This window comes from Coregonus lavaretus (genome assembly GCF_964263955.1).
Source record: "Coregonus lavaretus genome assembly, contig: HAP1_SCAFFOLD_308, whole genome shotgun sequence".
Taxonomy (NCBI): Eukaryota; Metazoa; Chordata; class Actinopteri; order Salmoniformes; family Salmonidae; genus Coregonus; species Coregonus lavaretus.
In genome coordinates this window covers 25,517-52,497 of record NW_028160494.1, presented here as the reverse complement: position 1 = coordinate 52,497, position 26,981 = coordinate 25,517, and the positions used below count along the sequence as shown (strand labels likewise).

At 35.4% G+C, this 26,981-nt stretch overlaps 1 protein-coding gene across 1 annotated transcript in view; it reads right to left on the bottom strand.

Annotated features, from left to right (window-relative positions):
* The window catches only part of LOC311121749 (fibroblast growth factor receptor 3-like), a gene marked incomplete at its 5' end in the record, with an annotated part of 221,422 nt that extends 198,900 nt beyond the window's left edge, over window positions 1-22,522 (bottom strand). The window contains 2 exons of the mRNA XM_084196201.1: window positions 20,999-21,636; window positions 22,466-22,522. Of these exons, the coding sequence (XP_084052327.1) occupies window positions 20,999-21,636; window positions 22,466-22,522 (695 nt within the window). The remainder of the gene's footprint in view (window positions 1-20,998; window positions 21,637-22,465) is intronic.
* Between the last annotated feature and the right edge of the window lie 4,459 nt (window positions 22,523-26,981).

Here is a 26,981-nt window from a genome sequence, read left to right as displayed (position 1 = left end):
AATGAATAGCTTCATTGTATAGATTACCTATAGTGAATAGCTTCATTTTATAGATTACCTATAGTGAATAGCTTCATCTTATCAATCACCTATAGTGAATAGCTTCATTGTATAGATCACCTATAGTGAATAGCTTCATTGTATAGATTACTTATAGTGAATAGCTTCATTGTATCGATTAACTTTAGTGAATAGCTTCATTGTATAGATCACCTATAGTGAATAGCTTCATTGTATAGATTACCTATAGTGAATAGCTTCATTGTATAGATTACCCATAGTGAATAGCTTCATTGTATAGATTACCTATAGTGAATATATTAATTGTATAGATTAGCTATAGTGAATAGCTTCATTGTATAGATTACCTATAGTGAATAGCTTCATTGTATAGATTACCTATAGTGAATAGCTTCATTGTATAGATTACCTATAGTGAATAGCTTCATTGTATAGATCACCTATAGTGAATAGCTTCATTGTATAGATTACCTATTGTGAATAGTTTCATTGTATAGATCACCTATAGTGAATAGCTTCATTGTATAGATTACCTATAGTGAATAGTTTCATTGTATAGATTACCTATAGTAAATAGCTTCATTGTATAGATCACCTATAGTGAATAGTTTCATTGTATAGATCACCTATAGTGAATAGCTTCATTGTATAGATTACCTATAGTGAATAGTTTCATTGTATAGATTACCTATAGTGAATATCTTCATTGTATAGATCACCCATAGTGAATAGTTTCATTGTATAGATTACCCATAGTGAATAGCTTCATTGTATAGATTACCTATAGTGAATATATTAATTGTATAGATTAGCTATAGTGAATAGCTTCATTGTATAGATTACCTATAGTGAATAGCTTCATTGTATAGATTACCTATAGTGAATAGCTTCATTGTATAGATTACCTATAGTGAATAGCTTCATTGTATAGATCACCTATAGTGAATAGCTTCATTGTATAGATTACCTATTGTGAATAGTTTCATTGTATAGATCACCTATAGTGAATAGCTTCATTGTATAGATTACCTATAGTGAATAGTTTCATTGTATAGATTACCTATAGTAAATAGCTTCATTGTATAGATCACCTATAGTGAATAGTTTCATTGTATAGATCACCTATAGTGAATAGCTTCATTGTATAGATTACCTATAGTGAATAGTTTCATTGTATAGATTACCTATAGTGAATATCTTCATTGTATAGATCACCCATAGTGAATAGTTTCATTGTATAGATCACCTATAGTGAATAGCTTCATTGTATAGATTACTTATAGTGAATAGCTTCATTGTATAGATTACCTATAATGAATAGCTTCATTGTATAGATTACCTATAGTGAATAGCTTCATCTTATCGATCACCTATAGTGAATAGCTTCATTGTATCGATCACCTCTAGTGATCAGCTTCATTGTATAGATTACCTATAGTGAATAGCTTCATTGTATAGATCACCTATAGTGAATAGCTTCATTGTATAGATCACCCATAATGAATAGCTTCATTGTATAGATTACCTATAGTGAATAGCTTCATTGTATAGATTACCTATAGTGAATAGCTTCATCTTATCAATCACCTATAGTGAATAGCTTCATTGTATAGATCACCTATAGTGAATAGCTTCATTGTATAGATTACTTATAGTGAATAGCTTCATTGTATCGATTAACTTTAGTGAATAGCTTCATTGTATAGATCACCCATAGTGAATAGTTTCATTGTATAGATTACCCATAGTGAATAGCTTCATTGTATAGATTACCTATAGTGAATATATTAATTGTATAGATTAGCTATAGTGAATAGCTTCATTGTATAGATTACCTATAGTGAATAGCTTCATTGTATAGATTACCTATAGTGAATAGCTTCATTGTATAGATTACCTATAGTGAATAGCTTCATTGTATAGATCACCTATAGTGAATAGCTTCATTGTATAGATTACCTATTGTGAATAGTTTCATTGTATAGATCACCTATAGTGAATAGCTTCATTGTATAGATTACCTATAGTGAATAGTTTCATTGTATAGATTACCTATAGTAAATAGCTTCATTGTATAGATCACCTATAGTGAATAGTTTCATTGTATAGATCACCTATAGTGAATAGCTTCATTGTATAGATTACCTATAGTGAATAGTTTCATTGTATAGATTACCTATAGTGAATATCTTCATTGTATAGATCACCCATAGTGAATAGTTTCATTGTATAGATCACCTATAGTGAATAGCTTCATTGTATAGATTACTTATAGTGAATAGCTTCATTGTATAGATTACCTATAATGAATAGCTTCATTGTATAGATTACCTATAGTGAATAGCTTCATCTTATCGATCACCTATAGTGAATAGCTTCATTGTATCGATCACCTCTAGTGATCAGCTTCATTGTATAGATTACCTATAGTGAATAGCTTCATTGTATAGATCACCTATAGTGAATAGATTCATTGTATAGATTACCTATAATGAATAGATTCATTGTATAGATTACCTATAGTGAATAGCTTCATTGTATCGATTAACTTTAGTGAATAGCTTCATTGTATAGATCACCCATAATGAATAGCTTCATTGTATAGATTACCTATAGTGAATAGCTTCATTGTATAGATTACCTATAGTGAATAGCTTCATCTTATCAATCACCTATAGTGAATAGCTTCATTGTATAGATCACCTATAGTGAATAGCTTCATTGTATAGATTACTTATAGTGAATAGCTTCATTGTATCGATTAACTTTAGTGAATAGCTTCATTGTATAGATCACCTATAGTGAATAGCTTCATTGTATAGATTACCTATAGTGAATAGCTTCATTGTATAGATTACCCATAGTGAATAGCTTCATTGTATAGATTACCTATAGTGAATATATTAATTGTATAGATTAGCTATAGTGAATAGCTTCATTGTATAGATTACCTATAGTGAATAGCTTCATTGTATAGATTACCTATAGTGAATAGCTTCATTGTATAGATTACCTATAGTGAATAGCTTCATTGTATCGATCACCTATAGTGAATAGCTTCATTGTATAGATTACCTATAGTGAATATCTTCATTGTATCGATCACCTATAGTGAATATTTTCATTGTATCGATCACCTATAGTGAATAGCTTCATTGTATAGATTACCTATAGTGAATAGCTTCATTGTATAGATCACCTATAGTGCATAGCTTCATTGTATAGATTACCTATTGTGAATAGCTTCATTGTATCGATCACCTATAATAGCTTCATTGTATAGATTACCCTTAGTGAATAGCTTAATTGTATAGATTACCTATTGTGAATAGCTTCATTGTATCGATCACCTATAATAGCTTCATTGTATAGATTACCCTTAGTGAATAGCTTCATTGTATAGATCACCTATAGTGAATAGCTTCATTGTATAGATTACCTATAGTGAATAGCTTCATTGTATCGATCACCTATAGTGATCCGCTTCATTGTATAGATTACCTATAGTAAATAGCTTCATTGTATAGATTACCTATAGTGAATAGCTTCATTTTATAGATCACCTATAGTGAATAGCTTCATTGTATAGATTACCTATAGTGAATAGCTTCATTGTATAGATCACCTATAGTGAATAGCTTCATTGTATAGATTACCTATAGTGAATAGCTTCATTGTATCGATCACCTATAGTGAATAGCTTCATTGTATAGATCACCTATAGTGAATAGCTTTATTGTATAGATTACATATAGTGAATAGCTTCATTGTATAGATTACCCTTAGTGAATAGCTTCATTGTATAGATTACCTATTGTGAATAGCTTCATTGTATCGATCACCTATAGTGAATAGCTTCATTGTATAGATTACCCTTAGTGAATAGCTTCATTGTATAGATTACCTATAGTGAATAGCTTCATTGTATAGATCACCTATAGTGAATAGCTTCATTGTATAGATTACCTATAGTGAATAGCTTCATTGTATCGATCACCTATAGTGAATAGCTTCATTGTATAGATCACCTATAGTGAATAGCTTTATTGTATAGATTACATATAGTGAATAGCTTCATTGTATAGATTACCCTTAGTGAATAGTTTCATTGTATAGATTACCTATAGTAAATAGCTTCATTGTATAGATCACCTATAGTGAATAGTTTCATTGTATAGATCACCTATAGTGAATAGCTTCATTGTATAGATTACCTATAGTGAATAGTTTCATTGTATAGATTACCTATAGTGAATATCTTCATTGTATAGATCACCCATAGTGAATAGTTTCATTGTATAGATCACCTATAGTGAATAGCTTCATTGTATAGATTACTTATAGTGAATAGCTTCATTGTATAGATTACCTATAATGAATAGCTTCATTGTATAGATTACCTATAGTGAATAGCTTCATCTTATCGATCACCTATAGTGAATAGCTTCATTGTATCGATCACCTCTAGTGATCAGCTTCATTGTATAGATTACCTATAGTGAATAGCTTCATTGTATAGATCACCTATAGTGAATAGATTCATTGTATAGATTACCTATAATGAATAGATTCATTGTATAGATTACCTATAGTGAATAGCTTCATTGTATCGATTAACTTTAGTGAATAGCTTCATTGTATAGATCACCCATAATGAATAGCTTCATTGTATAGATTACCTATAGTGAATAGCTTCATTGTATAGATTACCTATAGTGAATAGCTTCATCTTATCAATCACCTATAGTGAATAGCTTCATTGTATAGATCACCTATAGTGAATAGCTTCATTGTATAGATTACTTATAGTGAATAGCTTCATTGTATCGATTAACTTTAGTGAATAGCTTCATTGTATAGATCACCTATAGTGAATAGCTTCATTGTATAGATTACCTATAGTGAATAGCTTCATTGTATAGATTACCCATAGTGAATAGCTTCATTGTATAGATTACCTATAGTGAATATATTAATTGTATAGATTAGCTATAGTGAATAGCTTCATTGTATAGATTACCTATAGTGAATAGCTTCATTGTATAGATTACCTATAGTGAATAGCTTCATTGTATAGATTACCTATAGTGAATAGCTTCATTGTATCGATCACCTATAGTGAATAGCTTCATTGTATAGATTACCTATAGTGAATATCTTCATTGTATCGATCACCTATAGTGAATATTTTCATTGTATCGATCACCTATAGTGAATAGCTTCATTGTATAGATTACCTATAGTGAATAGCTTCATTGTATAGATCACCTATAGTGCATAGCTTCATTGTATAGATTACCTATTGTGAATAGCTTCATTGTATCGATCACCTATAATAGCTTCATTGTATAGATTACCCTTAGTGAATAGCTTAATTGTATAGATTACCTATTGTGAATAGCTTCATTGTATCGATCACCTATAATAGCTTCATTGTATAGATTACCCTTAGTGAATAGCTTCATTGTATAGATCACCTATAGTGAATAGCTTCATTGTATAGATTACCTATAGTGAATAGCTTCATTGTATCGATCACCTATAGTGATCCGCTTCATTGTATAGATTACCTATAGTAAATAGCTTCATTGTATAGATTACCTATAGTGAATAGCTTCATTTTATAGATCACCTATAGTGAATAGCTTCATTGTATAGATTACCTATAGTGAATAGCTTCATTGTATAGATCACCTATAGTGAATAGCTTCATTGTATAGATTACCTATAGTGAATAGCTTCATTGTATCGATCACCTATAGTGAATAGCTTCATTGTATAGATCACCTATAGTGAATAGCTTTATTGTATAGATTACATATAGTGAATAGCTTCATTGTATAGATTACCCTTAGTGAATAGCTTCATTGTATAGATTACCTATTGTGAATAGCTTCATTGTATCGATCACCTATAGTGAATAGCTTCATTGTATAGATTACCCTTAGTGAATAGCTTCATTGTATAGATTACCTATAGTGAATAGCTTCATTGTATAGATCACCTATAGTGAATAGCTTCATTGTATAGATTACCTATAGTGAATAGCTTCATTGTATCGATCACCTATAGTGAATAGCTTCATTGTATAGATCACCTATAGTGAATAGCTTTATTGTATAGATTACATATAGTGAATAGCTTCATTGTATAGATTACCCTTAGTGAATAGCTTCATTGTATAGATTACCTATTGTGAATAGCTTCATTGTATCGATCACCTATAGTGAATAGCTTCATTGTATAGATTACCTATAATGAATAGCTTCATTGTATCGATCACCTATAGTGATCCGCTTCATTGTATAGATTACCTATAGTGAATAGCTTAATTGTATAGATTACCTATAGTGAATAGATTCATTGTAAAGATTACCTATAGTGAATAGCTTCATTGTATCGATTACCTATAGTGAATAGCTTCATTGTATAGATCACCTATAGTGAATAGCTTTATTGTATAGATTACCCTCAGTGAATAGCTTCATTGTATAGATCACCTATAGTGAATAGCTTTATTGTATAGATTACCCTCAGTGAATAGCTTCATTGTATAGATTACCTATAGTGAATAGCTTCATTGTATCGATCACCTATAGTGAATAGCTTTATTGTATAGATTACATATAGTGAATAGCTTCATAGTATTGATCACTTATAGTGAATAGCTTCATTGTATAGATCACCTATAGTGAATATGTTATTGTATAGATTACATATAGTGAATAGCTTCATAGTATAGATTATCCTTAGTGAATAGCTTCATTGTATAGATCACCTATAGTGAATAGTTTCATTGTATAGATCACCTATAGTGAACAGCTTCATTGTATAGATTACCTATAGTGAATAGTTTCATTGTATAGATTACCTATAGTGAATATCTTCATTGTATAGATCACCCATAGTGAATAGTTTCATTGTATAGATTACCTATAGTGAATAGTTTCATTGTATAGATTACCTATAGTGTATAGCTTCATTGTATAGATCACCTATAGTGAATAGCTTCATTGTATAGATTACTTATAGTGAATAGCTTCATTGTATAGATTACCTATAATGAATAGCTTCATTGTATAGATTACCTATAGTGAATAGCTTCATCTTATCGATCACCTATAGTGAATAGCTTCATTGTATCGATCACCTCTAGTGATCAGCTTCATTGTATAGATTACCTATAGTGAATAGCTTCATTGTATAGATCACCTATAGTGAATAGTTTCATTGTATAGATCACCTATAGTGAATAGCTTCATTGTATAGATTACATATAGTGAAGAGATTCATTGTATAGATTACCTATAGTGAATAGCTTCATTGTATAGATCACCTATAGTGAATAGTTTACTTGTATAGATAACCTATAGTGAATAGTTTCATTGTATAGATTACCTATAGTGAATAGCTTCATTGTATAGATCACCTATAGTGAATAGATTCATTGTATAGATTACCTATAATGAATAGATTCATTGTATAGATTACCTATAGTGAATAGCTTCATTGTATCGATTAACTTTAGTGAATAGCTTCATTGTATAGATCACCCATAATGAATAGCTTCATTGTATAGATTACCTATAGTGAATAGCTTCATTGTATAGATTACCTATAGTGAATAGCTTCATCTTATCGATCACCTATAGTGAATAGCTTCATTGTATAGATCACCTATAGTGAATAGCTTCATTGTATAGATTACTTATAGTGAATAGCTTCATTGTATCGATTAACTTTAGTGAATAGCTTCATTGTATAGATCACCTATAGTGAATAGCTTCATTGTATAGATTACCTATAGTGAATAGCTTCATTGTATAGATTACCCATAGTGAATAGCTTCATTGTATAGATTACCTATAGTGAATAGCTTCATTGTATAGATTACCTATAGTGAATAGTTTCATTGTATAGATTACCTATAGTAAATAGCTTCATTGTATAGATCACCTATAGTGAATAGTTTCATTGTATAGATCACCTATAGTGAATAGCTTCATTGTATAGATTACCTATAGTGAATAGTTTCATTGTATAGATTACCTATAGTGAATATCTTCATTGTATAGATCACCCATAGTGAATAGTTTCATTGTATAGATTACCTATAGTGAATAGTTTCATTGTATAGATTACCTATAGTGTATAGCTTCATTGTATAGATCACCTATAGTGAATAGCTTCATTGTATAGATTACTTATAGTGAATAGCTTCATTGTATAGATTACCTATAATGAATAGCTTCATTGTATAGATTACCTATAGTGAATAGCTTCATCTTATCGATCACCTATAGTGAATAGCTTCATTGTATCGATCACCTCTAGTGATCAGCTTCATTGTATAGATTACCTATAGTGAATAGCTTCATTGTATAGATCACCTATAGTGAATAGTTTCATTGTATAGATCACCTATAGTGAATAGCTTCATTGTATAGATTACATATAGTGAAGAGATTCATTGTATAGATTACCTATAGTGAATAGCTTCATTGTATAGATCACCTATAGTGAATAGTTTACTTGTATAGATAACCTATAGTGAATAGTTTCATTGTATAGATTACCTATAGTGAATAGCTTCATTGTATAGATCACCTATAGTGAATAGATTCATTGTATAGATTACCTATAATGAATAGATTCATTGTATAGATTACCTATAGTGAATAGCTTCATTGTATCGATTAACTTTAGTGAATAGCTTCATTGTATAGATCACCCATAATGAATAGCTTCATTGTATAGATTACCTATAGTGAATAGCTTCATTGTATAGATTACCTATAGTGAATAGCTTCATCTTATCAATCACCTATAGTGAATAGCTTCATTGTATAGATCACCTATAGTGAATAGCTTCATTGTATAGATCACCTATAGTGAATAGCTTCATTGTATAGATTACCTATTGTGAATAGTTTCATTGTATAGATCACCTATAGTGAATAGCTTCATTGTATAGATTACCTATAGTGAATAGTTTCATTGTATAGATTACCTATAGTAAATAGCTTCATTGTATAGATCACCTATAGTGAATAGTTTCATTGTATAGATCACCTATAGTGAATAGCTTCATTGTATAGATTACCTATAGTGAATAGTTTCATTGTATAGATTACCTATAGTGAATATCTTCATTGTATAGATCACCCATAGTGAATAGTTTCATTGTATAGATTACCTATAGTGAATATTTTCATTGTATAGATTACCTATAGTGTATAGCTTCATTGTATAGATCACCTATAGTGAATAGCTTCATTGTATAGATTACTTATAGTGAATAGCTTCATTGTATAGATTACCTATAATGAATAGCTTCATTGTATAGATTACCTATAGTGAATAGCTTCATCTTATCGATCACCTATAGTGAATAGCTTCATTGTATCGATCACCTCTAGTGATCAGCTTCATTGTATAGATTACCTATAGTGAATAGCTTCATTGTATAGATCACCTATAGTGAATAGTTTCATTGTATAGATCACCTATAGTGAATAGCTTCATTGTATAGATTACATATAGTGAAGAGATTCATTGTATAGATTACCTATAGTGAATAGCTTCATTGTATAGATCACCTATAGTGAATAGTTTACTTGTATAGATAACCTATAGTGAATAGTTTCATTGTATAGATTACCTATAGTGAATAGCTTCATTGTATAGATCACCTATAGTGAATAGATTCATTGTATAGATTACCTATAATGAATAGATTCATTGTATAGATTACCTATAGTGAATAGCTTCATTGTATCGATTAACTTTAGTGAATAGCTTCATTGTATAGATCACCCATAATGAATAGCTTCATTGTATAGATTACCTATAGTGAATAGCTTCATTGTATAGATTACCTATAGTGAATAGCTTCATCTTATCAATCACCTATAGTGAATAGCTTCATTGTATAGATCACCTATAGTGAATAGCTTCATTGTATAGATTACTTATAGTGAATAGCTTCATTGTATCGATTAACTTTAGTGAATAGCTTCATTGTATAGATCACCTATAGTGAATAGCTTCATTGTATAGATTACCTATAGTGAATAGCTTCATTGTATAGATTACCCATAGTGAATAGCTTCATTGTATAGATTACCTATAGTGAATATATTAATTGTATAGATTAGCTATAGTGAATAGCTTCATTGTATAGATTACCTATAGTGAATAGCTTCATTGTATAGATTACCTATAGTGAATAGCTTCATTGTATAGATTACCTATAGTGAATAGCTTCATTGTATCGATCACCTATAGTGAATAGCTTCATTGTATAGATTACCTATAGTGAATATCTTCATTGTATCGATCACCTATAGTGAATATTTTCATTGTATCGATCACCTATAGTGAATAGCTTCATTGTATAGATTACCTATAGTGAATAGCTTCATTGTATAGATCACCTATAGTGCATAGCTTCATTGTATAGATTACCTATTGTGAATAGCTTCATTGTATCGATCACCTATAATAGCTTCATTGTATAGATTACCCTTAGTGAATAGCTTCATTGTATAGATTACCTATTGTGAATAGCTTCATTGTATCGATCACCTATAATAGCTTCATTGTATAGATTACCCTTAGTGAATAGCTTCATTGTATAGATCACCTATAGTGAATAGCTTCATTGTATAGATTACCTATAGTGAATAGCTTCATTGTATCGATCACCTATAGTGATCCGCTTCATTGTATAGATTACCTATAGTAAATAGCTTCATTGTATAGATTACCTATAGTGAATAGCTTCATTTTATAGATCACCTATAGTGAATAGCTTCATTGTATAGATTACCTATAGTGAATAGCTTCATTGTATAGATCACCTATAGTGAATAGCTTCATTGTATAGATTACCTATAGTGAATAGCTTCATTGTATCGATCACCTATAGTGAATAGCTTCATTGTATAGATCACCTATAGTGAATAGCTTTATTGTATAGATTACATATAGTGAATAGCTTCATTGTATAGATTACCCTTAGTGAATAGCTTCATTGTATAGATTACCTATTGTGAATAGCTTCATTGTATCGATCACCTATAGTGAATAGCTTCATTGTATAGATTACCCTTAGTGAATAGCTTCATTGTATAGATTACCTATAGTGAATAGCTTCATTGTATAGATCACCTATAGTGAATAGCTTCATTGTATAGATTACCTATAGTGAATAGCTTCATTGTATCGATCACCTATAGTGAATAGCTTCATTGTATAGATCACCTATAGTGAATAGCTTTATTGTATAGATTACATATAGTGAATAGCTTCATTGTATAGATTACCCTTAGTGAATAGCTTCATTGTATAGATTACCTATTGTGAATAGCTTCATTGTATCGATCACCTATAGTGAATAGCTTCATTGTATAGATTACCTATAATGAATAGCTTCATTGTATCGATCACCTATAGTGATCCGCTTCATTGTATAGATTACCTATAGTGAATAGCTTAATTGTATAGATTACCTATAGTGAATAGATTCATTGTAAAGATTACCTATAGTGAATAGCTTCATTGTATCGATTACCTATAGTGAATAGCTTCATTGTATAGATCACCTATAGTGAATAGCTTTATTGTATAGATTACCCTCAGTGAATAGCTTCATTGTATAGATCACCTATAGTGAATAGCTTTATTGTATAGATTACCCTCAGTGAATAGCTTCATTGTATAGATTACCTATAGTGAATAGCTTCATTGTATCGATCACCTATAGTGAATAGCTTTATTGTATAGATTACATATAGTGAATAGCTTCATAGTATCGATCACTTATAGTGAATAGCTTCATTGTATAGATCACCTATAGTGAATATGTTATTGTATAGATTACATATAGTGAATAGCTTCATAGTATAGATTATCCTTAGTGAATAGCTTCATTGTATAGATCACCTATAGTGAATAGTTTCATTGTATAGATCACCTATAGTGAACAGCTTCATTGTATAGATTACCTATAGTGAATAGTTTCATTGTATAGATTACCTATAGTGAATATCTTCATTGTATAGATCACCCATAGTGAATAGTTTCATTGTATAGATTACCTATAGTGAATAGTTTCATTGTATAGATTACCTATAGTGTATAGCTTCATTGTATAGATCACCTATAGTGAATAGCTTCATTGTATAGATTACTTATAGTGAATAGCTTCATTGTATAGATTACCTATAATGAATAGCTTCATTGTATAGATTACCTATAGTGAATAGCTTCATCTTATCGATCACCTATAGTGAATAGCTTCATTGTATCGATCACCTCTAGTGATCAGCTTCATTGTATAGATTACCTATAGTGAATAGCTTCATTGTATAGATAACCTATAGTGAATAGTTTCATTGTATAGATCACCTATAGTGAATAGCTTCATTGTATAGATTACATATAGTGAAGAGATTCATTGTATAGATTACCTATAGTGAATAGCTTCATTGTATAGATCACCTATAGTGAATAGTTTACTTGTATAGATAACCTATAGTGAATAGTTTCATTGTATAGATTACCTATAGTGAATAGCTTCATTGTATAGATCACCTATAGTGAATAGATTCATTGTATAGATTACCTATAATGAATAGATTCATTGTATAGATTACCTATAGTGAATAGCTTCATTGTATCGATTAACTTTAGTGAATAGCTTCATTGTATAGATCACCCATAATGAATAGCTTCATTGTATAGATTACCTATAGTGAATAGCTTCATTGTATAGATTACCTATAGTGAATAGCTTCATCTTATCGATCACCTATAGTGAATAGCTTCATTGTATAGATCACCTATAGTGAATAGCTTCATTGTATAGATTACTTATAGTGAATAGCTTCATTGTATCGATTAACTTTAGTGAATAGCTTCATTGTATAGATCACCTATAGTGAATAGCTTCATTGTATAGATTACCTATAGTGAATAGCTTCATTGTATAGATTACCCATAGTGAATAGCTTCATTGTATAGATTACCTATAGTGAATAGCTTCATTGTATAGATGACCTATAGTGAATAGTTTCATTGTATAGATTACCTATAGTAAATAGCTTCATTGTATAGATCACCTATAGTGAATAGTTTCATTGTATAGATCACCTATAGTGAATAGCTTCATTGTATAGATTACCTATAGTGAATAGTTTCATTGTATAGATTACCTATAGTGAATATATTCATTGTATAGATCACCCATAGTGAATAGTTTCATTGTATAGATTACCTATAGTGAATAGTTTCATTGTATAGATTACCTATAGTGTATAGCTTCATTGTATAGATCACCTATAGTGAATAGCTTCATTGTATAGATTACTTATAGTGAATAGCTTCATTGTATAGATTACCTATAATGAATAGCTTCATTGTATAGATTACCTATAGTGAATAGCTTCATCTTATCGATCACCTATAGTGAATAGCTTCATTGTATCGATCACCTCTAGTGATCAGCTTCATTGTATAGATTACCTATAGTGAATAGCTTCATTGTATAGATCACCTATAGTGAATAGTTTCATTGTATAGATCACCTATAGTGAATAGCTTCATTGTATAGATTACATATAGTGAAGAGATTCATTGTATAGATTACCTATAGTGAATAGCTTCATTGTATAGATCACCTATAGTGAATAGTTTACTTGTATAGATAACCTATAGTGAATAGTTTCATTGTATAGATTACCTATAGTGAATAGCTTCATTGTATAGATCACCTATAGTGAATAGATTCATTGTATAGATTACCTATAATGAATAGATTCATTGTATAGATTACCTATAGTGAATAGCTTCATTGTATCGATTAACTTTAGTGAATATCTTCATTTTATAGATCACCCATAATGAATAGCTTCATTGTATAGATTACCTATAGTGAATAGCTTCATTGTATAGATTACCTATAGTGAATAGCTTCATCTTATCAATCACCTATAGTGAATAGCTTCATTGTATAGATCACCTATAGTGAATAGCTTCATTGTATAGATTACTTATAGTGAATAGCTTCATTGTATCGATTAACTTTAGTGAATAGCTTCATTGTATAGATCACCTATAGTGAATAGCTTCATTGTATAGATTACCTATAGTGAATAGCTTCATTGTATAGATTACCCATAGTGAATAGCTTCATTGTATAGATTACCTATAGTGAATATATTAATTGTATAGATTAGCTATAGTGAATAGCTTCATTGTATAGATTACCTATAGTGAATAGCTTCATTGTATAGATTACCTATAGTGAATAGCTTCATTGTATAGATTACCTATAGTGAATATCTTCATTGTATCGATCACCTATAGTGAATATTTTCATTGTATCGATCACCTATAGTGAATAGCTTCATTGTATAGATTACCTATAGTGAATAGCTTCATTGTATAGATCACCTATAGTGAATAGCTTCATTGTATAGATTACCTATTGTGAATAGCTTCATTGTATCGATCACCTATAATAGCTTCATTGTATAGATTACCCTTAGTGAATAGCTTCATTGTATAGATTACCTATTGTGAATAGCTTCATTGTATCGATCACCTATAATAGCTTCATTGTATGGATTACCCTTAGTGAATAGCTTCATTGTATATATCACCTATAGTGAATAGCTTCATTGTATAGATTACCTTTAGTGAATAGCTTCATTGTATCGATCACCTATAGTGATCCGCTTCATTGTATAGATTACCTATAGTGAATAGCTTCATTGTATAGATTACCTATAGTGAATAGCTTCATTTTATAGATCACCTATAGTGAATAGCTTCATTGTATAGATTACCTATAGTGAATAGCTTCATTGTATAGATCACCTATAGTGAATAGCTTCATTGTATAGATTACCTATAGTGAATAGCTTCATTGTATCGATCACCTATAGTGAATAGCTTCATTGTATAGATCACCTATAGTGAATAGCTTTATTGTATAGATTACATATAGTGAATAGCTTCATTGTATAGATTACCCTTAGTGAATAGCTTCATTGTATAGATTACCTATTGTGAATAGCTTCATTGTATCGATCACCTATAGTGAATAGCTTCATTGTATAGATTACCCTTAGTGAATAGCTTCATTGTATAGATCCCCTATAGTGAATAGCTTCATTGTATAGATTACCTATAGTGAATAGCTTCATTGTATCGATCACCTATAGTGATCCGCTTCATTGTATAGATTACCTATAGTGAATAGCTTAATTGTATAGATTACCTATAGTGAATAGATTCATTGTAAAGATTACCTATAGTGAATAGCTTCATTGTATCGATTACCTATAGTGAATAGCTTCATTGTATAGATCACCTATAGTGAATAGCTTTATTGTATAGATTACCCTCAGTGAATAGCTTCATTGTACAGATCACCTATAGTGAATAGCTTTATTGTATAGATTACCCTCAGTGAATAGCTTCATTGTATAGATTACCTATAGTGAATAGCTTCATTGTATCGATCACCTATAGTGAATAGCTTTCTTGTATAGATTACATATAGTGAATAGCTTCATTGTATAGATCACCTATAGTGAATATGTTATTGTATAGATTACATATAGTGAATAGCTTCATAGTATAGATTATCCTTAGTGAATAGCTTCATTGTATAGATCACCTATAGTGAATAGTTTCATTGTATAGATCACCTATAGTGAATAGCTTCATTGTATAGATTACCTATAGTGAATAGTTTCATTGTATAGATTACCTATAGTGAATATCTTCATTGTATAGATCACCCATAGTGAATAGTTTCATTGTATAGATTACCTATAGTGAATAGTTTCATTGTATAGATTACCTATAGTGTATAGCTTCATTGTATAGATCACCTATAGTGAATAGCTTCATTGTATAGATTACTTATAGTGAATAGCTTCATTGTATAGATTACCTATAATGAATAGCTTCATTGTATAGATTACCTATAGTGAATAGCTTCATTGTATCGATCACCTATAGTGATCCGCTTCATTGTATAGATTACCTATAGTGAATAGCTTAATTGTATAGATTACCTATAGTGAATAGATTCATTGTAAAGATTACCTATAGTGAATAGCTTCATTGTATCGATTACCTATAGTGAATAGCTTCATTGTATAGATCACCTATAGTGAATAGCTTTATTGTATAGATTACCCTCAGTGAATAGCTTCATTGTACAGATCACCTATAGTGAATAGCTTTATTGTATAGATTACCCTCAGTGAATAGCTTCATTGTATAGATTACCTATAGTGAATAGCTTCATTGTATCGATCACCTATAGTGAATAGCTTTCTTGTATAGATTACATATAGTGAATAGCTTCATAGTATCGATCACTTATAGTGAATAGCTTCATTGTATAGATCACCTATAGTGAATATGTTATTGTATAGATTACATATAGTGAATAGCTTCATAGTATAGATTATCCTTAGTGAATAGCTTCATTGTATAGATCACCTATAGTGAATAGTTTCATTGTATAGATCACCTATAGTGAATAGCTTCATTGTATAGATTACCTATAGTGAATAGTTTCATTGTATAGATTACCTATAGTGAATATCTTCATTGTATAGATCACCCATAGTGAATAGTTTCATTGTATAGATTACCTATAGTGAATAGTTTCATTGTATAGATTACCTATAGTGTATAGCTTCATTGTATAGATCACCTATAGTGAATAGCTTCATTGTATAGATTACTTATAGTGAATAGCTTCATTGTATAGATTACCTATAATGAATAGCTTCATTGTATAGATTACCTATAGTGAATAGCTTCATCTTATCGATCACCTATAGTGAATAGCTTCATTGTATCGATCACCTCTAGTGATCAGCTTCATTGTATAGATTACCTATAGTGAATAGCTTCATTGTATAGATCCCCTATAGTGAATAGTTTCATTGTATAGATCACCTATAGTGAATAGCTTCATTGTATAGATTACATATAGTGAAGAGATTCATTGTATAGATTACCTATAGTGAATAGCTTCATTGTATAGATCACCTATAGTGAATAGTTTACTTGTATAGATAACCTATAGTGAATAGTTTCATTGTATAGATTACCTATAGTGAATAGCTTCATTGTATAGATCACCTATAGTGAATAGATTCATTGTATAGATTACCTATAATGAATAGATTCATTGTATAGATTACCTATAGTGAATAGCTTCATTGTATCGATTAACTTTAGTGAATAGCTTCATTGTATAGATCACCCATAATGAATAGCTTCATTGTATAGATTACCTATAGTGAATAGCTTCATTGTATAGATTACCTATAGTGAATAGCTTCATCTTATCGATCACCTATAGTGAATAGCTTCATTGTATAGATCACCTATAGTGAATAGCTTCATTGTATAGATTACTTATAGTGAATAGCTTCATTGTATCGATTAACTCTAGTGAATAGCTTCATTGTATAGATCACCTATAGTGAATAGCTTCATTGTATAGATTACCTATAGTGAATAGCTTCATTGTATAGATTACCCATAGTGAATAGCTTCATTGTATAGATTACCTATAGTGAATATATTAATTGTATAGATTAGCTATAGTGAATAGCTTCATTGTATAGATTACCTATAGTGAATAGCTTCATTGTATAGATTACCTATAGTGAATAGCTTCATTGTATAGATTACCTATAGTGAATAGCTTCATTGTATCGATCACCTATAGTGAATAGCTTCATTGTATAGATTACCTATAGTGAATATCTTCATTGTATCGATCACCTATAGTGAATATTTTCATTGTATCGATCACCTATAGTGAATAGCTTCATTGTATAGATTACCTACAGTGAATAGCTTCATTGTATAGATCACCTATAGTGAATAGCTTCATTGTATAGATTACCTATTGTGAATAGCTTCATTGTATCGATCACCTATAATAGCTTCATTGTATAGATTACCCTTAGTGAATAGCTTCATTGTATAGATTACCTATTGTGAATAGCTTCATTGTATCGATCACCTATAATAGCTTCATTGTATAGATTACCCTTAGTGAATAGCTTCATTGTATAGATCACCTATAGTGAATAGCTTCATTGTATAGATTACCTATAGTGAATAGCTTCATTGTATCGATCACCTATAGAGATCCGCTTCATTGTATAGATTACCTATAGTGAATAGCTTCATTGTATAGATTACCTATAGTGAATAGCTTCATTTTATAGATCACCTATAGTGAATAGCTTCATTGTATAGATTACCTATAGTGAATAGCTTCATTTTATAGATCACCTATAGTGAATAGCTTCATTGTATAGATTACCTATAGTGAATAGCTTCATTGTATCGATCACCTATAGTGAATAGCTTCATTGTATAGATCACCTATAGTGAATAGCTTTATTGTATAGATTACATATAGTGAATAGCTTCATTGTATAGATTACCCTTAGTGAATAGCTTCATTGTATAGATTACCTATTGTGAATAGCCGCATTGTATCGATCACCTATAGTGAATAGCTTCATTGTATAGATTACCCTTAGTGAATAGCTTCATTGTATAGATCACCTATAGTGAATAGCTTCATTGTATAGATTACCTATAGTGAATAGCTTCATTGTATCGATCACCTATAGTGAATAGCTTCATTGTATAGATCACCTATAGTGAATAGCTTTATTGTATAGATTACATATAGTGAATAGCTTCATTGTATAGATTACCCTTAGTGAATAGCTTCATTGTATAGATTACCTATTGTGAATAGCTTCATTGTATCGATCACCTATAGTGATCCGCTTCATTGTATAGATTACCTATAGTGAATAGCTTAATTGTATAGATTACCTATAGTGAATAGATTAATTGTAAAGATTACCTATAGTGAATAGCTTCATTGTATCGATTATCTATAGTGAATTGCTTCATTGTATAGATCACCTATAGTGAATAGCTTTATTGTATAGATTACCCTCAGTGAATAGCTTCATTGTATAGATTACCTATAGTGAATAGCTTAATTGTATCGATCACCTATAGTGAATAGCTTTATTGTATAGATCACCTATAGTGAATAGCTTTATTGTATAGATCACCTATAGTGAATAGCTTTATTGTATAGATCACCTATAGTGAATAGCTTATTGTATAGATTACCAATAGTGAATAGCTTCATAGTATAGATTACCTATAGTGAATAGCTTCATTGTATAGATTACCTATAGTGAATAGCTTCATTAACCCATGTTGTTTAAAGCTTCTGCTCCAGGATTACGGTACTATATGGTCTCCAACAGGGATGGTTGGTCTCCAACAGGGATGGTTGGTCTCCAACATACAGTATATGGCACAGTTACTAGCCTGTCAACAGCCTCTAAACACCCGTCGGTACTGTCTGGCTATAGATGCAGCCTGTATATGCTGTTCAGACGTGGGTTGCATTGACAGTCGTCCTTGTATTTTCAGTCATTTAGATATATTTTATATACCTATTCACCATTCAAGAACAAATGATATCAACACATCAGAATAGTGAACAAAATGCTGAACCCTGAATCACACTGACTATGATTTGAAATCCAAGGATATTATTGAACCTATTTTGTAATAGATAGAGGATCTTGTATCTTAAAGGCTGTATTATTCTATATTTTTTAGTTGCAGTGTTGTGGTCGATAAGACACAGGAGGTTGGTGCCACCTTAATTGGGGAGGACGGGCTCGTGGGAATGGCTGGAGCGGAATGGCTGGAGCGGAATGGCTGGAGCGGAATGGGTGGAGCGGAACGGGCTCGTGGTAATGGCTGGAGCGGAATGGCTGGAGCGGAATGGGTGGAGCGGAATGGGTGGAGTGGAATGGCTGGAGCGGAATGGGTGGAGCGGAATGGGTGGAGCGGAATGGCTGGAGCGGAATGGGTGGAGCGGAATGGGTGGAGCGGAATGGCTGGAGCGGAATGGGTGGAGCGGAATGGCTGGAGCGGAATGGCTGGAGCGGAATGGCTGGAGCGGAATGGGTGGAGCGGAATGGCTGGAGCGGAATGGCTGGAGCGGAATGGCTGGAGCGGAATGGCTGGAGCGGAATGGGTGGAGCGGAATGGCTGGAGCGGAATGGCTGGAGCGGAATGGGTGGAGCGGAATGGCTGGAGCGGAATGGCTGGAGCGGAATGGGTGGAGCGGAATGGCTGGAGCGGAATGGGTGGAATGGAATGGCTGGAGCGGAATGGCTGGAGCGGAATGGCTGGAGCGGAATGGGTGGAGCGGAATGGCTGGAGCGGAATGGGTGGAATGGAATGGGTGGAGCGGAATGGGTGGAATGGTATCGGAACGGGCTCGTGGGAATGAGTGGAGCAGAATGGGTGGAGCGGAATGGGTGGAGCGGAATGGGTGGAGCAGAATGGGTGGAGCGGAATGGGTGGAGCGGAATGGGTGGAGCAGAATGGGTGGAGCGGAATGGGTGGAGCGGAATGGGTGGAGCGGAATGGGTGGAGCGGAATGGCTGGAGCGGAATGGGTGGAGCGGAATGGGTGGAGCGGAATGGGTGGAGCGGAATGGCTGGAGCGGAATGGCTGGAGCGGAATGGGTGGAGCGGAATGGCTGGAGCGGAATGGGTGGAATGGTATCGAATACATCAAACACATGGTTTCCATGGTTTCCAGGTGTTTGATGCCATTACGCGGTTCTGGACATTATTATCAGCCATCCTCCCCTCAGCAGCCTCCTGTGCTATAAGAGCACCTAGTGTGAGGTTAGATAATCAGCGTGGACAGACCAATAACGACCAATTGATTGTATTGTAGAAGAGATGGGAGGCGCCTTCCTACGCCTCTCGTCCTCCCCACCTACGGATCTGCTGAAAGCCTCGAGCGGACTGGCAGGATACACCCGAAGCTTGAAATATGATATTTTATATTTTTTCCAACTGACTGCAGCTCGCGCTTCCACATCGCCACCGAGAGAGAGACGGAGGATCTCGAAGCGGAGCTGCTTTTATCTGACGCGTCAGTCAGTAGGATCAGGTCAGTCAGTAGGATCAGGTCAGGCAGTAGGATCAGGTCAGGCAGTAGGATCAGGTCAGGCAGTAGGATCAGGTCAGGCAGTAGGATCAGGTCAGGCAGTAGGATCAGGTCAGTCAGTAGGATCAGGTCAGTCAGTAGGATCAGGTCAGGCAGTAGGATCAGGTCAGGCAGTAGGATCAGGTCAGGCAGTAGGATCAGGTCAGGCAGTAGGATCAGGTCAGGCAGTAGGATCAGGTCAGGCAGTAGGATCAGGTCAGGCAGTAGGATCAGGTCAGGCAGTAGGATCAGGTCAGGCAGTAGGATCAGGTCAGGCAGTAGGATCAGGTCAGGCAGTAGGATCAGGTCAGGCAGTAGGATCAGGTCAGGCAGTAGGATCAGGTCAGTCAGTAGGATCAGGTCAGGCAGTAGGATCAGGTCAGGCAGTAGGATCAGGTCAGGCAGTAGGATCAGGTACACTGCGCAGCGGCGCGTGGGACTCCAGCCGTACTTCACCAGCAACCAACCAGCGCGAGACAGCAGTTCCAGTCCGGTCTCGAGGCAGCAACACTACGGAGCAGAGCGGCACGAGCTGATCCTTCTCCCCCGGTGCCGACCCGGTCCTTACCGAACTGTCCAGAGACCAGAGAGAGAGAGATGATGAAATCACGTGGATTATATAGTCACTAACTGTCTTCTTGGACTGATACAACAGCAGAACACGACGCGGTTGAAAAAGGATTTAGACTTGAAGACTGAAGAGATCGTTTCGTAGGGATATCTCTCTGCCCCTGTGGAAGTGTTGCTCAGGCAGGCTCTTGTTAGGATTTGATTTTAGAAACTGCATAATATTACAACTACAACACTTGTAGACGGATTTATATATAGAGAGTGTTTTTGGAGCAGTTTTGAGGAACAGTTTTGTTTATTTTTCTGGTGATAATTAACTCCTATAAAGGATCGCTGTCAAAACGGAATCACAAAAAAAGGGATTACAATCCCTGGGTAAGACTGATTACATATGATTTTATTATTATTATTATTATTATTATTATTATTATTATTAATATTATTATATTGTCGTTGTTACGATATAAGAGAGAAAGCTGTGTGAATATAGGAGGCGACTAAACGCAAGCAGTACTTCCTTGATTATAGCCTTCTAGAGTTAGACAGACAGGTTGGGTGACTAGAAACCAGTTGGACTGTTGTTACCGTCGGCATCCATAACACCCCTTAAACCGGGTATGTGAGCATATAGAGAGCTGAGCGTCTCAGGATGAGCTATCTGCTATCAGAGCTCTTTTGTTCCCGGTTCGCCGTGGCCCGTTCCCCCGGACAGGTGCTGCAGAGAGCGGGTATGTCTGTCAGTGTTCACCGCTGTCTGCTCTGGGCTCACAGGTGCGCTATAGGGACCACCATACACGGCGCTGCTGTCGGCTAAAAGGCGGTACATGGTCAATCTGTTGTCTGTAGTGGCCGTACAGCATTTACTGCGATATGGCCTCTGCAGAAGTCAGGGCATGAATACTTCTCCCTTTGCTGAGCAGAGCAGAGCTGTTGTGAAGGAAGTGAATTGGTGTTTATACAGGACCTCCCACCTTCAACCAATCATGTCAATGCAGAGCTATAAGGAGCTATAAGGAGCCCTTAGCATTGTTACAAAATTTGGGAGGCACAGAGCAATGCGGAACAGAGCTCAATTTGGCCTATGCATACCTCCAGAGGCTCCGCAGTTTCGTCACACTCTCCATACGGATCCACTGACCACCATCGGATCGAGCATAAATTGGCTTTAATACTGTGTTGGAACCCTCGGAGACCCACCCACGCTTCTATCTGATAGTTATAGTTGACTGTTAATGTAGACTGGGATGGATAACATACTGCAAATGTGATGCGGTCTCTGGGTGGCTGCCCAATAAGTGATCTATTGTAGATTGGAATTGGTTCATCACGATCAATAGGTCAATATAAGTAATTTATTGTAAAGGTTGGGCAAGAATGTTTTGGTTATAAATAGCCTAACTAAATATTCAGTTAATTATGGTTGTGCAATCTACACTCTATAATTAGTATTTTAGTATTTATAAAGTCAAGTAATTGCAACCATTCTGTTGTGAATGTGGCATTTCGCTTGAGGAATTACACATCACCCTTCCTTCACCAGAATGTTCCACAATGCTGCTTCACCAACCTTACTGTACATTACATTTTACATTTTAGTCATTTAGCAGACGCTCTTATCCAGAGCCACTTACAGTTAGCGAGTGCATACATAATTTTTTTCATACTGGCCCCCTGTGGGAATCGAACCCACAACCCTGGCGTTGCAAACGCCATGCTCTACCAACTGAGCTACATCCCTGCCGGCCATTCCCTCCCCTACCCTGGACGACGCTGGGCCAATTGTGCGCCGCCCCATGGGTCTCCCGGTCGCGGCTACGACAGAGCTACTGCTTTCAGCCGTGTTCATCTCCCATCTTGACAGATATTAGGTTGAATGAAGGTCGATGTAGCCCATGGTGCACAGCACATCCTCCGCTCCATGACACCACTCTCCCCAGTCAGTCTGAGAGACATATTTGTTTACTCTTCCAAATGGCCCAATAACCTCCTACTCTTAGGCCTTTTTATTAATTCATTTGACTAAATGTAATACCTTTGTTCATTTTACAAGCCTAACATTTGTGTACAAGCCTAACATTTGTGGGCCTATCTTTTTGGTGTTACAGTATTGTCTCATTCACGAGAGCCGACCACTAATTGATAATGAAATCGAAGAAAGACCTGCCAAACCAAGCCGTCACCAAACCGTAGCCAAACCAAGCCGTCACCAAACCGTAGCCAAACCAAGCCGTCACCAAACCGTAGCCAAACCAAGCCATCACCAAACCGTAGCCAAACCAAGCCATCACCAAACCGTAGCCAAACCAAGCCATCACCAAACCGTAGCCAAACCAAGTTGTCACCAAACCGTAGCCAAACCAAGCCGTCACCAAACCGTAGCCAAAACAAGCCGTCACCGAACCGTAGCCAAACCAAGCCGTCACCGAACCGTAGCCAAACCAAGCCGTCACCAGACCGTAGCCAAACCAAGCCGTCACCAAACCGTAGCCAAACCAAGCCGTCACCAAACCGTAGCCAAACCAAGCCGTCACCAAACCGTAGCCAAACCAAGCCATCACCAAACCGTAGCCAAACCAAGCCATCACCAAACCGTAGCCAAACCAAGCCATCACCAAACCGTAGCCAAACCAAGTTGTCACCAAACCGTAGCCAAACCAAGCCGTCACCAAACCGTAGCCAAAACAAGCCGTCACCGAACCGTAGCCAAACCAAGCCGTCACCGAACCGTAGCCAAACCAAGCCGTCACCAAACCGTAGCCAAACCAAGCCGTCACCAAACCGTAGCCAAACCAAACTGTCACCAAAACGTAGCCAAAACAAGCCGTCACCAAACCGTAGCCAAACCAAGCCGTCACCAAACTGTCAAGGCGATAAACAATGTGAGTCATGGGGAGGACAATGTGAGTCATGGGGAGGACAATGTGAGTCATGGAGAGGACAATGTGAGTCATGGGGAGGACAATGTGAGTCATGGGGAGGACAATGTGAGTCATGGAGAGGACAATGTGAGTCATGGAGAGGACAATGTGAGTCATGGAGAGGACAATGTGAGTTATGGAGAGGACAATGTGAGTCATGGAGAGGACAATGTGAGTCATGGAGAGGACAATGTGAGTCATGGAGAGGACAATGTGAGTCATGGGGAGGACAATGTGAGTCATGGGGAGGACAATGTGAGTCATGGAGAGGACAATGTGAGTCATGGGGAGGACAATGTGAGTCATGGGGAGGACAGTGTGAGTCATGTGAGTCATGGGGAGGACAATGTGAGTCATGGGGAGGACAATGTGAGTCATGGGGAGGACAATGTGAGTCATGGAGAGGACAATGTGAGTCATGGGGAGGACAATGTGAGTCATGGGGAGGACAGTGTGAGTCATGTGAGTCATGGGGAGGACAATGTGAGTCATGGGGAGGACAATGTGAGTCATGGAGAGGACAATGTGAGTCATGGAGAGGACAATGTGAGTCATGGAGAGGACAATGTGAGTCATGGAGAGGACAATGTGAGTCATGGGGAGGACAATGTGAGTCATGGGGAGGACAATGTGAGTCATGGAGAGGACAATGTGAGTCATGAGAGGACAATGTGAGTCATGGAGAGGATAATGTGAGTCATGGGGAGGACAGTGTGAGTTATGGAGAGGACAATGTGAGTCATGGAGAGGACAAAGTGAGTCAAGGAGAGGACAATGTGAGTCATGGGGAGGACAATGTGAGTCATGGAGAGGACAATGTGAGTCATGGAGAGGACAATGTGAGTCATGGAGAGGACAATGTGAGTTATGGAGAGGACAATGTGAGTCATGGGGAGGACAATGTGAGTCATGGGGAGGACAGTGTGAGTCATGTGAGTCATGGGGAGGACAATGTGAGTCATGGGGAGGACAATGTGAGTCATGGAGAGGACAATGTGAGTCATGGAGAGGACAATGTGTGTCATGGAGAGGACAATGTGAGTCATGGAGACGACAATGTGAGTCATGGGGAGGACAATGTGAGTCATGGGGAGGACAATTTGAGTCATGGAGAGGACAATGTGAGTCATGAGAGGACAATGTGAGTCATGGAGAGGATAATGTGAGTCATGGGGAGGACAGTGTGAGTTATGGAGAGGACAATGTGAGTCATGGAGAGGACAATGTGAGTCATGGAGAGGACAATGTGAGTCATGGGGAGGACAATGTGAGTCATGGAGAGGACAATGTGAGTCATGGAGAGGACAATGTGAGTCATGGGGAGGACAATGTGAGTCATGGAGAGGACAATGTGAGTCATGGGGAGGACAATGTGAGTCATGGAGAGGACAATGTGAGTCATGTGAGTCATGGGGAGGACAATGTGAGTCATGGGGAGGACAATGTGAGTAATGGAGAGGACAATGTGAGTTATGGAGAGGACAATGTGAGTCATGTGAGTTAGTAAGTTTTAAACCACAAAACTTTGGGAAATCACGTTCATTTGCATTTCACAGACCAAGCTACGGCAACGCTAAGACGAGGTAGCCAGATTTCAGACAGGACAAATTTAGTAAATGGTTTATATAGTAAATGGTTGAACCCCAAAATGTAAACAGATCCTCAGTTGTGCATGTTGCCCAGACTGACAGCATCCCTGTTTCAAAGAAGTGTCGAATAAATTCCGGTTCCGGCATAATTTATAATACAAATGTGTACTGACTGATGAACACAGTGTCAAATTACTTTTCAGTGTGTTGACAGAAAATCTGAAATCACCATCCACAAGTAAAACATAGTCAGGGGGCTCCATACAGTAGTAGTAGTCAGGAGGCTCCATACAGTAGTAGTAGTCAGGAGGCTCCATACAGTAGTAGTAGTCAGGAGGCTCCATACAGTAGTAGTAGTCAGGAGGCTCCATACAGTAGTAGTAGTCAGGAGGCTCCATACAGTAGTAGTAGTCAGGAGGCTCCATACAGTAGTAGTAGTCAGGGGGCTCCATACAGTAGTAGTAGTCAGGAGGCTCCATACAGTAGTAGTAGTCAGGAGGCTCCATACAGTAGTAGTAGTCAGGGGGCTCCATACAGTAGTAGTAGTCAGGGGGCTCCATACAGTAGTAGTAGTCAGGAGGCTCCATACAGTAGTAGTAGTCAGGAGGCTCCATACAGTAGTAGTAGTCAGGAGGCTCCATACAGTAGTAGTAGTCAGGGGGCTCCATACAGTAGTAGTAGTCAGGGGGCTCCATACAGTAGTAGTAGTCAGGAGGCTCCATACAGTAGTAGTAGTCAGGGGGCTCCATACAGTAGTAGTAGTCAGGAGGCTCCATAC